Source organism: Coregonus clupeaformis, chromosome 18 (assembly GCF_020615455.1).
Source record: "Coregonus clupeaformis isolate EN_2021a chromosome 18, ASM2061545v1, whole genome shotgun sequence".
In the NCBI taxonomy this organism is placed as follows: Eukaryota; Metazoa; Chordata; class Actinopteri; order Salmoniformes; family Salmonidae; genus Coregonus; species Coregonus clupeaformis.
This window is the reverse complement of record NC_059209.1, coordinates 56,193,957-56,207,795: the sequence shown is the minus strand read 5'-3', so window position 1 is coordinate 56,207,795 and position 13,839 is coordinate 56,193,957. Positions and strand designations below refer to the sequence as shown.

Genomic DNA, 13,839 nt, shown 5'->3' with positions numbered 1-13,839 from the left:
TGGGATGGGCTACAGGACAATAGGCAAGCAGCTTGGTGAGAAGGCAACAACTGTTGGCGCAATTATTAGAAAATGGAAGAAGTTCAAGATGACGGTCAATCACCCTCGGTCTGGGGCTCCATGCAAGATCTCATCTCATGGGGCATCAATGATCATGAGGAAGGTGAGGGATCAGCCCAGAACTACACGGCAGGACCTGGTCAATGACCTGAAGAGAGCTGGGACCACAGTCTCAAAGAAAACCATTAGTAACACACTACGCCGTCATGGATTAAAATCCTGCAGCGCATGCAAGGTCCCCCTGCTCAAGCCAGCGCGTGTCCAGGCCTGTCTGAAGTTTGCCAATGACAATCTGGATGATCCAGAGGAGGAATGGGAGAAGGTCATGTGGTCTGATGAGACAAAAATATAACTTTTTGGTCTAAACTCCACTCGCCGTGTTTGGAGGAAGAAGAAGGATGAGTACAACCCCAAGAACACCATCCCAACCGTGAAGCATGGAGGTGGAAACATCCTTCTTTGGGGATGCTTTTCTGCAAAGGGGACAGGACGACTGCACCGTATTGAGGGGAGGATGGATGGGGCCATGTATCACGAGATCTTGGCCAACAACCTCCTTCCCTCAGTAAGAGCATTGAAGATGGGTCGTGGCTGGGTCTTCCAGCATGACAACGACCCGAAACACACAGCCAGGGCAACTAAGGAGTGGCTCCGTAAGAAGCATCTCAAGGTCCTGGAGTGGCCTAGCCAGTCTCCAGACCTGAACCCAATAGAAAATCTTTGGAGGGAGCTGAAAGTCTGTATTGCCCAGCGACAGCCCCGAATCCTGAAGGATCTGGAGAAGGTCTGTATGGAGGAGTGGGCCAAAATCCCTGCTGCAGTGTGTGCAAACCTGGTCAAGACCTACAGGAAACGTATGATCTCTGTAATTGCAAACAAAGGTTTCTGTATCAAATATTAAGTTCTGCTTTTCTGATGTATCAAATACTTATGTCATGCAATAAAATGCAAATTAATTACTTAAAAATCATACAATGTGATCATACAGACCTCTACATGCTTTGTAAGTAGGAAAACCTGCAAAATCGGCAGTGTATCAAATACTTGTTCTCCCCACTGTGTGTGTATATATATATATATATATATATATATATATATATATATATATATATAACATACACACACATATACATACATACATACATACACATACCCTTTCCCTAATTGGAGTAAACTAGTGAACAACAATGCTTCAGCCTCTACTTCCAGCTTATACTTACTATCTACATTTTATGGACACAGTCAATTTTACAATAATTCTATTTTGTTTGTTTTTTCTTCTGAACTTCTTCTACTCTCAACCTCTCCGATCATTTTCATGATATCCATCCGGTTTGCTTCTATATGTCATATCTTTCTAACTGTGCTCCTTCACAAAAGTTCTCAACCTATAACCGGCAGTAAATGTTGCTTTATGGTCATTTTCTGTCACTGGCTGCTGAAGGTTGGTGCTGTGTGAAAGAAATGGAGGCTGGGTATGCAGGCACTGTGGCGCATATTAAAGCAAATACACCCCAGTCCTCCCCCCTCCCCTCCAGGTCTGGAGGAACAGCTTGTGGGGCTGTCATGGGAGGTCTCCCTACTGGTCCTGTGGACAGCCTGTGGTGTCTGTCATGTGGCTCATCTCCCCTCTCCCAAGCATAGCTGTGACACAGCAGCTTAGAGGGTCTATCGTGGCCGGGGCTGACATCCCAGACTCCCCTGTCCCAGCCGAGCCCCCCTCCTCTCATCACTCACCTCCGTCACTAATGTAATGAGGGTGTTAACGAGGGAGTCTCTGCTGCCCCATGGCAGGTGCCTCTCATTAGCATTTTAATAAGGTTAGGAAGGGGAAAGTGCTGCGAACACATTTTACTCATTCTTAAATATTAATCTAATATGAAGGGAAACTGACTTTGTACTTCTCAGGCCACTTTCAATGACTCATATTTAACATGATTTACCTGGTCTGAATACAGGGGGATTTGACATCTGTGTTCACAGAGCTTAGAGTAATAATCAGCTGGGAAAAGTATCACTGTGGTGGGTAGTGTGATATAGCCTGCATTGGGATTCAGTAAATACACTGAAGTAACCCTACCTTATCTTGATAAGTAACACAGGACGGATCCTTTTGTGACCACACAATCGGGCTCCAGTTAACCCTAGTCAGAAAGAGCACTCCCAGCTGTGCTGTGGGAATTGGGACCTACTGAAAGAGCTGGAGGAGGTGTCCCCAGACCCTCCAACACCTCTTACAATCAGTCAAGTGTTTTTTGCAAGTTGAAAAGGTTTTCCATTGTGTGCATAAACACAGTTTCAAACTAAACAGTAATAGTGGTAACATTCCATTTTACTGAATATTTCCAATACAGTTCACAGTAATACAGCTGATGTTACCATTTATCTGTAACCACCCACTTTGTACATGCAGTCACTTTGTGTCAGCACTAAAATTGAAGCTCATTTTCAAAATTGCAGCCCACTTTCAGTAAATAAGTCAATGAGCGACAATCAATATTTGTCCAGATTTGAAATTGAGAGCCTGCTTGGTGAATTTCAGTGGAATACAACAGTGGTCTAAAATAAGCTTCCAAAGATGGCAAGCCATGGTAAATACAATTTGGAATGTATAGAATACAATTTACAAAACAGATTACAGTAATAGGTCAATAATCTATTTGGATAACAGTAAAATATAATTTGATAACAGTGAAATTGTAACATTCCAATAAGTTTGGCTTTTCTATCTTGATCGATTAGACTTATTGAAATAAAATATTCTTCCTTGTTACTAATTAAAGAAAGTATTACCAAAATAAAGACAGTTTGGCATTTGAAACATCTCCCACACCTCCACAGAAAAGCATTTCAAATGGCGCACACCATTCCACGCAACTCAACTCACACACTTGGAGTCTGACTACTCCTCTCTACTCCTCTGAGCTTAGCTCGAAACCAGCAAACTAAATTTGGTCAATACTGTAGGGGAAAAACATAAATGTATACAAAATATAAGGTAGAGCATATAAAATGTAATGTAGTGTGTACATCAATGCTGAGACAGGACATGCTCATACTGTTACGAGTCGCCATCATAAGCTCTCTACAGAGAGCCCAACTGAAGTAGAACAGAAATGATCTACATAATATGTCCGATTTCATTCAATGCATGACAGGTACTGTATGACACTTCACTCAAAATCATCTGTCTTAAAATTACTTAAAATACAAGCACCTGAGAAGAAGCGCAAACACACGTTACTGGATTGACTGGATAAGATTGTCAGTAGTACTGCTACAAAGAAACGTTAACCAATTAACCAATCAACTGTGAACCCTATACTGTATATGTAAAATATATATTATCTCAAAGCCACAGCTTTGTGTTTGAGTTACTCCACATACATGCACGGAGCAACAGTACCAAACACAAGCTTCACTAAATATTAATCTCAGGTGCCCATGGCAACAGTGAAAACAATATCCTAATAGGAAACACGTGACTGTTCAAGCAATTATGGCGCGTGTGCCGTTGTATTAATAACATTTACTTAGGCATCTCACAGGGCAATGTCCTCAGTGATATGAACACCAAATCTCGCTGCTACATTGAGGCTGTTCTCAATTCAAATATGTACAATTAGAGAGTACAAAACATCAATAAAAGCAATATCAAAATAGCATACATTCAGGTAAATTCAGCTAAAACTAGAGTAGATTGCATAATCGTCCTCCTTCAAGGTATGATAATATTGAATACAAAAGCATTTTCTTCACGTTTCACAAACGCTGGATGCAGGGCATGCATTACATTATAGCCATACAATAATGCAGTATCACCGAATGACACACTATGTCCAACCCCTCCACTCCACATAACAGTTTGTGTCCTGCTCAATCGACAAGAGCCCAAGCTTTGTGAGAGTAGCAGAAGTTAATATGTGGCAGTCAATCTGCATGCAAGGCCTATAGCAATCAGTTATGTCCCTAGATAGCCCCTCTGCCACAGCTGAAAACCTGTAAGTGTGATGTCAAACGTTCATGGAAAAGAACGTAGCAGAGGGGCTTGGCATCCTCTCCATTCTGTCTTTTGAAGAAGTTATCTGGATGAGAAGAGAGTTCCTCTTGATATCACATGTAACAGACAATATGACAGGGAGAAGGGAAACGCTGCCTTCATTGTGATAATTTAGCTTTCCTACACAGTTGGGAGGGTATGTATGGACACTCTTCTGTCAAACCTCCATTGAGTCTGATGCAGGACGCTGCTCTCCCCCTCAGGCCCGGGCTCATGCTGCTGGGAAGGCCCAGTCTAGGGGGTCAGGATGAGGCTGCTGGCCTCCTCTCTTTCCCGCTGCTGGAAGGTGGCATGGGCCTGCTCCAGATCCAGAACCACCCCCAGCAGCCGAGCCGCTGCAGCCTGCCTGTGCTTCAGGAGCTGCCTGCTACTGTCTGTTCCATCTAGGGGAGAGAAAGATTTAAAGCAGGAGAACGCTTTAAATTACAGTACAAGAGTCTAGTGAACCAACCTCTGAGGGCTAAGGTGTTACAACTGTTCAAACTGCATATTGAAAAAGGCACTGTTTTGACAGTCTCACCAGGGAGCAGCCCAGAGTTCAGTCTCTTCTCTTCCTCTGTGGTCGTCTCAGCCTCCACATACTGCTTCCTGTAAACACACAGTACAGGGTACGGCACAGCACAGGGCACAGCACGGCACACTCGCATTAACACACTGATCAACATGTTTATCAAAGTTTAGATAGTGTGTAACAGAGTTTGTGAGAGAGGCTTGACTTACTTTCCTTGATACCATGGTACTACTATGGTACTTTCACTTATACCATGGTATAGTCTGAATCATAGAAATGTACCATGGGTTTAGCCTTGAAGTATGATGGTACTACCATGGTACTGCCATTGTACCTAAATATTACCATGGTATTGCATCATTTATACCATGGTATAGATCTGAATCATGGAAATGTACCATGGTTTTAGCTTTGTAGTACATGTATGATACATACCCTCCCATGCACCTAAATAATACCATGGTATTGCATCATTTATACATACCATGGTATAGATGTGGATCATAAAAATACCATGGTTTTAACCTGCATTATACATTCTACCATGGTAACGCACAATTAAGATAAATGGTTCCAAACATCATATGGCACCATCTTTATTAATTGTGCGCTACCATGGTACAATGGCAGTATAATGCATTAAATAAATGTGCTCTCACTCCACAGTGGCTCTAGCCTGCTTACATTTGACATGTTTGTAGACGCTCTTATCCAGAGCGACTTACAGGAGCAATACCTTGCTCAAGGCCACAGACAGATTTTTCACCTAGTCTGCTCAGAGATTCGAACCAGCAACCTTTCGGTTACTGGCCCAACGCTCTTAACCGCAACGCTATCTGCTGTCCCATAGTCAGCGAGTCAGTGGAATGAGAGAGCCAATTGAAAACTGACGAGAGAAGCACCAGATAAACTAATTATTTTAAACCTTATCTTCACGGTGAGAGAGTTATAAAGCATAGGATATGAAACACCAAGTTAAGTGGAGTTTAATTAATCTATAAAATCCTTTAGCATAGAAGCTAACATCGGCTAACGTTAGCGCCAGTCAAGCTAGCTTGTCGTAGTCATGGCGGAATCCAACGAACATTGTAACTTGCTATTGTTAGGGATGTGTTGAGAATGACATGATGAAAATGTATTTATGAAGTAAGATGATAATTCATATTTGTACAAATAGTTTTTTAGTATGTTGGCTATTTACAATTGTATTTAGAGTAGCCTAGTCAGTTGAATGAGAGAGAAACAACTGAAAACTGTATTGAAGAGTGCCAGATAAACTAGCTAATTATTTTAAACCTTATCTTCAAGGTGTCAGACTCCATTCTTCTCACCATACCCTATCCAGGTCCCAGGTTTTAAGAGGGTACACTACAGTACTAGACCATGTGTGTTGTGGTTTTTCACTATGAGCTAAAGGGTTTTAAGAGGGTACACTAGGCCTACACTTTTCCATTGCAGAGCAAGAAGTCAATGTCACTTTACACGAAAAATGGTGGGACACAGACCATCATGATAATACATTGTAAACAACTACCATGCTTTCATGTTTCACTACATGCTGCTAGCACAAAACCATGTTATTTTTAAAATTGTACTACCATGGTACTGTACATTTCAATACCATGGTACTATCATATGTTTTGGGAAACTACCATGGCAGGAAAATACCATGGTACTGGTGCAAATACCATGGGATTTTCCTGCAAGGGAAGTACAATGAAAAAAATACCATGGTACTATCATGGTTTTTTGGTCACTACCGTGGCAGGAAAATCCCATGGTATTTCCTTGCCATGGTAGTGACCAAGTGTGAGAGAGGCTGAGCATATCAATCCACATTGATATGTTCCTGAGTTACAGGCTATTTCTAATTCATGTGAGTAGAGAGTAGTCCTAATGTTGCAATGTAGACCCCTTGTGATAAGTAAATGAACTGCACCCTCTGTTGGAGGAGGTTTATCATAGCCTCTAAATGTTCTAATGTCAAAGTGTATGCCACTGACCTGAGTTTGTCTCTTCCCTGAAGAAGCTGTTTGTAGATGGTCTGAGTCTCTGCGTCTGGATCCAGTGGGTCACTCCAGTCACCCAGAGTCACTGCAGAGTGAGTGCGACTGCAACCTAAAGCTGAACAAGAGAGAGGGGCCATACAGTGTATTCACTTTCCTTTCTGTCTGTGAGTTACTTAGTCTGAGGGAGCAAACAGTTATGGGCTGGTGTAAGAGCAGTGCACATAAATGTGAGGTAAAAAGATCATTATGAAGTGTTAAAAAAGCACTAACATGTTAAGTGTGTGGCACTTGAACAAAGCGTCCTACATAATGGTCAATGTTATAATTACTAGTGCGGTTGGCCTGTAGGCAGCAAGTCCACTTGCCACTGCGGTACGCCCCTGGGTGGAAGGAGGGCAGCATGCGCTCGTTGTAGATACTGGCCTTCCTGATGGCTGACAGCCACTGGTTCAACTCATTCACATTCTGCAGACAGACAGACTCTACCTTTTATATTGTCTCTGATAACGGCCACCATTTTGTAGTGGGGAGGCTGCACTCAAACATCACAGTGATGCAAAGAAAGCACCACATAGTCAACCCAGTCAAGGGTCAATTGTAATAGTGTGGTCAGTGACTGGAGGTCTGCCAGTACCTTGCACTGGATATAGATGGTGTGCATCTGTCCATCGTTGTCCTGGGTGACGACCTGCATCACATGCTGCTGTTGGAAGGCATTCTCATCCACTCTCTCCACGACACACACACACTGGATGGGGATGGAAGAGCGCACCTGCAGGACACGTACATAATACAGTATCAGCAGCCACACACAGGTCCACGTGGCACTCCTGTATTACTCTGTAGGCAATCTTATGAATACAGGCAAATACATATCAAATGAATAATTTAGCTATCAGCTTTTCCTCGGGAGAGTTAAGGCCCGGCTTCAAGTGTCTGTACAGTATGTATCAGCTTTTATCCTTCCCCTACGTTTTATTATTATGCAAATCAAGATGTGCAACCATTTAGCAAAGAAAGAGGACTGAGAAGAGAAAAGAGTGTTGGAGAGATAAAGAAAAAAAGCGGAGAAAGTGAGAGAGAGCAGGACAGGAGAAACCCGGCAGAACGGCTGCTTTAATGTGTAAATCAGCCGCTTCCATGGGCAGCCTGCCTCACTCAGGCTAGAGCACAGTGGGAGGGGAGAGGGGGTATTGTCCACAGTCTGATTTGCAATGTTATTATGAATATCCACAGCCTTCAATTAACCTAGCCTTTATTCCAGCCACACAAAGGAAGGAGCCCGCTCAAAGAGAAGAGCCTTTTACTAGTCTCTCTCTCTCTCTCTCTCTCTCTCTCTCTCTCTCTCTCTCTCTCTCTCTCTCTCTCTCTCTCTCTCTCTCTCTCTCTCTCTCTCTCTCTCTCTCTCTCTCTCTCTCTCTCCCCTCTCTCCCTCTCTCTCTCTCTCTCTCTCCCCCCCCCCCCCCTCTCTCTCTCTCTCTCTCTCTCTCTCTCTTCTCTCTCTCTCTCTCTCTCTCTCCCCCCTCTCTCTCTCTCTCTCTCTCTCTCTCTCTCTCTCTCTCTCTCTCTCTCTCTCTCTCTCTCTCTCTCTCTCTCTCTCTCTCTCTCTCTCTCTCTCTCTCTCTCTCTCTCTCTCTCTCTCTCTCTCTCTCTCTCTCTCTCAAAGGCTGGGCATCACATGACAATAGCCTCCCCACTAACGATGTTCTCATACAGAGCCAAACACAAATAAATGAAGGCAGAGGGATGATGAAAATGTTTCCTCTTTTTTATGAGGCAGGATGACGATCAAACACCCTTTGAAGGGTACATGAGCCAATTCATCACCAGAGGAAACGTTGTTACCTTGTTATAATGAATTAGTCAATTTCAGAGGACTTTGATCCTTAAAGTTTTCTTGTCCGGCTTTCTCTGACGTAACAGAGTGGAGGAATTACCATCAGAGCTGTTATCAGAGCTGGTCATGGATAGGTTTCTGAGTGTATGTTGGGATCAGACCTGCCAGGGGTCCAAAGTCTTGGCGTAGGACAGGGTCTCACTGCTCAGCCAGAAGTATCGCTTCTTGAAGGCAAAGCGGGACAGGAGCTGGGGGCCCTCGGCCTTGTGCTTCTGGAGATAGCCCTCCTTCACTGTCACTGAGGGCAGGAACACAGCTCTCTGGGGCACCTCAGACACTGCAGAGCGAGAGAGGATGGGGGGATGGAGAGAGGGAGTAGGAGAGTGGAAGGGAGATGAGGTAGGACGGGAGAAAGGAAGAGAGAGAAATAAGACGGGTGATATGGGGGAGCACACAAACAAAAATGATATTTTTTATCAATGTGGACACAAGGTGGAGCTGCAGCAGTATTATTATGGCTAACTTATACATATACCACAGGAGGTTGTTGGCACCTAAATTGGGGAGAACAGGCTTGTGGTAATGACCGGAGCGGAATCAGTGGAATGGTATCAAATACAGCAAACACATGGTATCCAGGTATTTGATGCCATTCCATTTGCTCCGTTCCAGCCATTATTATGTAGCCTCCTCTATACAGCACATTACTGTACATGCATCATCTCATCATGACATCATAGTTTGTGTTATCTTGCCTCCCTTTTGTCACCCTCGTGTTCTGAACACCCTCAGACAGATGGAACAATACAAATCCACTCCTGCATAATAAATTCACCTCAAGTGCATTAAATGTCAAAGTGGCTTTTGTTGGAGAGCCCAGTGGCTGAGATGACACATGGAGATTGGAACGTGATATTTCAGAGGGATAAGACAGATCACAACAACAGAGTCGCTGACACATGACCACGAGAAAGGGGCATGGGCGTGCTATCTAATCAGTGTGGTGTGTAGGGGTGGCGAGGGCTCCACAGTCCAACGCCCAGCCCACCCCGCTCCCTTGATACCCCAGTATCAGCTCCCAGCTGCCCATTAATATTTCACCAGTGGGTCTATTCTTACTATTGATACCAGTAATAACTGGCCTTGCCACACTGGCACCTGGTGGGTTAGCCTGCCAGGACAGGAGCCCAGCCAAGTTCTGATGTTCCTCTCCAGTGGCTCTACCTTATCTCTGATCTCTACAGTAACCTGCTTGCTCTTCATCAGGCTACTGATGCATTACTACTAGGGCCCAGAGTTTCCCCTAGTCAGGTGATGTGGTGATGAAAAACTCCTGGCCCTATGCATTATTGAATAAACAGTGTCCTGCTGGTGCCGCTTACCGCTATCTTGGTCTATGTCGATGAGCTTGTCCAGGAAGTCTTTAACAGAGGCCACGCTGCAAAGGATGATGGGATGCAGGGGCTCCATCCACAGCTCCTTACCGTGGCCCAGCTGCAAGCCCAGATTCCCCACACTCTGCACTGCCTGGAGCACACAGAAAAACATCCATGTTCACCCACCACTCTCTCATGTAACCATAACCATCAATCAAATGGACAGGGAGTATCATGATCAATTCTGGTATTAAATGAACAGCACAGTATGATCAGGTTCTGCTTGTGCTTTCAGTAACAGAGTACTACTACTCTCTCTCTCTCTCTCTCTCTGTCGCTCTCTCTCTCTCTCTCTCACACACACACACACACACACACCTGGCCTAGAGCGCAGAGGAAGCCCCTCTCCACCCCTCTCTGAAGCTCTGCTTTGAACCACAGCCAGAGGTAAAAATAGACCATTTTCTGTAGAGGACCCATAGCAACAGGACTTCAGCACCACGGACAGCAACTCTATCCTCTACAACTCTTTTACCAACAAGATCTCATAGTTTCCCTCCGAAATTCGACGTATTATGGATGAATTTCTATTTTTTACGCATTAATTCCGCATGGTTACAGGGTTAATTCAGCGTGGTTACAGGGTTGAAACAGAATCAACTCAATGGTTAACCGTTTAGGCATGAATGCTGAGTGGTTAAGGTTAGGGGAATGGTTTGGGGAAGGTTTAAAAGAAAAATAATTTAAAACGACTCGCTATTACCATCAAGTATCATCAAGTATTCTCACGGCTTGCTAGAGCATTGTGAACTGCGGTGGCGCAGTGGTCTGAGCATCACAAGTTCGCGCCCAGCGCTGGGCAATCGTTTTTCTTTTGTTTTGTATATCAACATTCTCAGGACTTTTCAAATATCTGAAATCAAAGTCTATTTCTAGTAATCAGGCTGGTTTTACTGTGTGGCACGGTTTGTGAATGTGTGTTTGTGTGTGTGTGTGTGTGTGTGTGTGTGTGTGTGCAAGGGCACAGTACCTTGGCCAGTAGTAACAGTGTCCTGCTGGTGCGTGTATCTGCATGCTGGTCCCTCAGGTGGAAAAGCTTAGGTGTGAGGATAGCAGGGGCAAAGAATCGCAGAAAGAAGAATCCACTGATGGCCAGATACTTCACATCCTGCAGGGAGAAGGTTAGGAGGGAAGGTCAGGAGGGAAGGTCAGGCGGGAAGGAGTGCAAGAGATATGAATAAATAAAACCACTGACACCATCCCCATGGTTATTCTCTATCCAGCATTGAAAGCACACCTTCATCTAGGTGACCTTTGTATGTGCATTTGACCATTGACCTCTTGGTGAGACTGACCTCATTCTCTGGCTCAGGGAACTGCTCCTCCACCCTCTTGTGCAGCTGTTTGAAGGCCACCCTCATGACGGGAGGGCACTGGGCAACTGACCCAACGATGGACTCCACGATGCTGGACAGATAGCCCTGCAGCATCTCCACACTGCTCTCCCTCAACTCAGCCTCAGACACCGCACCTTTAAATGAGATACGCCTCCAGAGAGAAAGAGAGGGGTCAGTGTTACATTGAAATTAAATGTATACTGCCAAATCAATGACGCTCTGAAACGCAAGGGTCTGTGGGACCCATACTGTGACCTTTGCTTTGTACAAACAGCATTGTCACCAATTATGAAGTCTGTGCACAGGGCAAATCAATACATCAACATCAAGACATTCCATGTGTCAATAGATGCCTCAGTGTTATGATGTCTGTGGAGACATGAGCACAAATGTGGACGGATAGCATAGTGGTACAGTATATAGCAGGTTAAGTCTGAGGATATTTAGGATCAGTCTGTGTAAATATCAGGTCTGGTCTGGGCTGTAGGGATGATAGATACTAGAGATGGGTGGGTATTAGAGATAGGCATAGTCCCAGTCGGTATTCACATAATAATAAGGAATTCCCCTCGACCACGCCCACAAATTGGGGAAAACCAACATTCTTTCCTATTGACCCCCATTGTAAAAGAGGCAACTTCGTTGTACATTTTTGTTATACAAAAATAACAAAACATGCTGAAAAGCTGCTGTGTTGTTCAATGTACATGCAGCCAGGTCAAAAATCCCAACCTACGATTTGTAATGCTTCCACCAAGGGAAATAGAGCCTGCGAGAAGAGCCCTCTGGCTTCAGGCTATTCACTGTTGGATAGTGGGAAATGTTCGGATGCGGTGTCCAAGTAGGCTAAACGTAAAACATTTCATCACAGGTAAGACATTTAACTTGTTTAGTACAGTCTGTTTGTAACTCCACTTACTACTTGTAGCTGTATAGTCCGTTTGTTTGTGTTGTTGGTCTTGGCTAGCTTAATGTTCCAGTCGGTAGCTAGCTAGCACTCACTCAAGTGGCTGCTAGCATCGTCATGAAAAGGGGCATGAGGGAATCCCTACAATATTACATTTTCTAAGTAGTGAGAACACTAGGGAGCAGGCAATGTTGAAAAGTAATCTTTAGACATGTTGTACTTTTCTTAAACGTAGTTTTGTAATTGACTAAAACAAGCAGACAAGAAAATTGCGTTTGAAAAAGATCACGTTTTTTCTGTGAGCCAATGGGGTAACCTAGGTAACCACAGGTTTTTTTTCCCCACATGCGGGCAGGGTCGTGGCGTTCTATCTTAGGGGGTTCTCTCTGGTTGCCAGGCAACAACCTTCCCCCATTTTTACATTCCTTTTTCATGTCTTGATGTTATCGTCTCTAGTCAAACTGAAGATTGTGCTTCACATGTGCTGTTATCCAGGAAACTATTACATCTCATAAACCATTTTTTACACCTTTATTTCTACACCAGTATTTCCTGTTTACCTGGTTCTGTTCAGGTCAATTTTACACGGGTCCAGCTCAATGTACTTCTTCTCCTCAAAGATGCGGTTAATGATGGGCTTCAGGACCTCATGAAGGTACAGCATCCCCACAGCCTGCCAGTGCACAATACCACACATTTACAAAACATCCATTCAAAGCTATTTTATATTTATCCAGCTAATACCAGTTATTCAGAACAATAGTGGTTCTTAGATTTAAGTCATTGGCATGTATTTAGGACTATGCTATAGTGCTATACTGTGGGACAGGTGTGAGCATAGTGAGACTGTCAAGAGAGAATCCAGCTAACATGTTGGATTTACTGGAGTTCCACTCACCTTCATGAACTGCTCCATGGCTTTAGAAGCTAGAGAGTTGGACCGGAACAGGGTGTTTGGATCCGCTGTTAGAAGGATACATGAAAGAGAAGGGGAATGTAAATCATAAAAATGTAACATATCTTTATAACATAGGACAGGCTATACATTTCAGGGACATCATATTTCTAAACCACTGTGTAAGGGGCTAAGAGGAGTCATGAACCAGATATTGATCTTGGTCTACTAGGGTTACCCAAATACTAGCGCTACTCTAATTTCAGTATTCATTGGCCCTCTTTGCTACACAGTTACCTTTATCTTGGAGGGAGGAACATTGATATAGTCATGGTGATATGACCTGTTGCCGGGCAAAGTGTTTTAGTTGTATACCTAAAGGTCATTTGTGAGAGGAGATAGGGAGGAGCTGCCTGCACTTTCATGACATAAAGGATATTTAGAAGTTTGGGTCCACCACACAACTTCTAAGGTTGTTTTTTTCTAATTTGTCCTTGCTTTAATGTCTTGCTGCTCCCCAACATCTATTTTGATCTCCCTTTCAGATCGTGTGGAGTTGCTATGGAAACCTGGGCACTTTGCTTGTTATCGTAAGCTACACTAACAGAAAGAGAAGAAAACACACAGAGCACAACAAAACTCCTTATGACTAAGCCTGGGGACCCGGGTGGAGACAGAAACATAATTAATGAACACGCAGAACTTGTGAAACGACTGTAAGGGTGGATAATTGTCAGAGGTCTGATAAATATAGTGCTGGCTGGTGTGCACCGCCCACCCACACAGA

At 44.0% G+C, this 13,839-nt stretch overlaps 1 protein-coding gene across 1 annotated transcript in view; it reads right to left on the bottom strand.

Moving 5' to 3' along the window:
• Positions 1–2,393: 2,393 nt before the first annotated feature.
• Positions 2,394–13,839, bottom strand: part of LOC121551355 (rasGAP-activating-like protein 1) — a 50,940-nt gene continuing 39,494 nt past the window's right edge. Inside the window, exons 11-21 of the mRNA XM_041863963.1 lie at positions 13,056–13,120; positions 12,718–12,830; positions 11,209–11,401; positions 10,884–11,021; positions 9,860–10,004; positions 8,639–8,814; positions 7,275–7,412; positions 6,970–7,105; positions 6,635–6,755; positions 4,641–4,708; positions 2,394–4,503 (exon numbers count right to left, since the gene is read on the bottom strand). Of these exons, the coding sequence (XP_041719897.1) occupies positions 4,355–4,503; positions 4,641–4,708; positions 6,635–6,755; positions 6,970–7,105; positions 7,275–7,412; positions 8,639–8,814; positions 9,860–10,004; positions 10,884–11,021; positions 11,209–11,401; positions 12,718–12,830; positions 13,056–13,120 (1,442 nt within the window). The 3' untranslated portion in view covers positions 2,394–4,354. The remainder of the gene's footprint in view (positions 4,504–4,640; positions 4,709–6,634; positions 6,756–6,969; positions 7,106–7,274; positions 7,413–8,638; positions 8,815–9,859; positions 10,005–10,883; positions 11,022–11,208; positions 11,402–12,717; positions 12,831–13,055; positions 13,121–13,839) is intronic.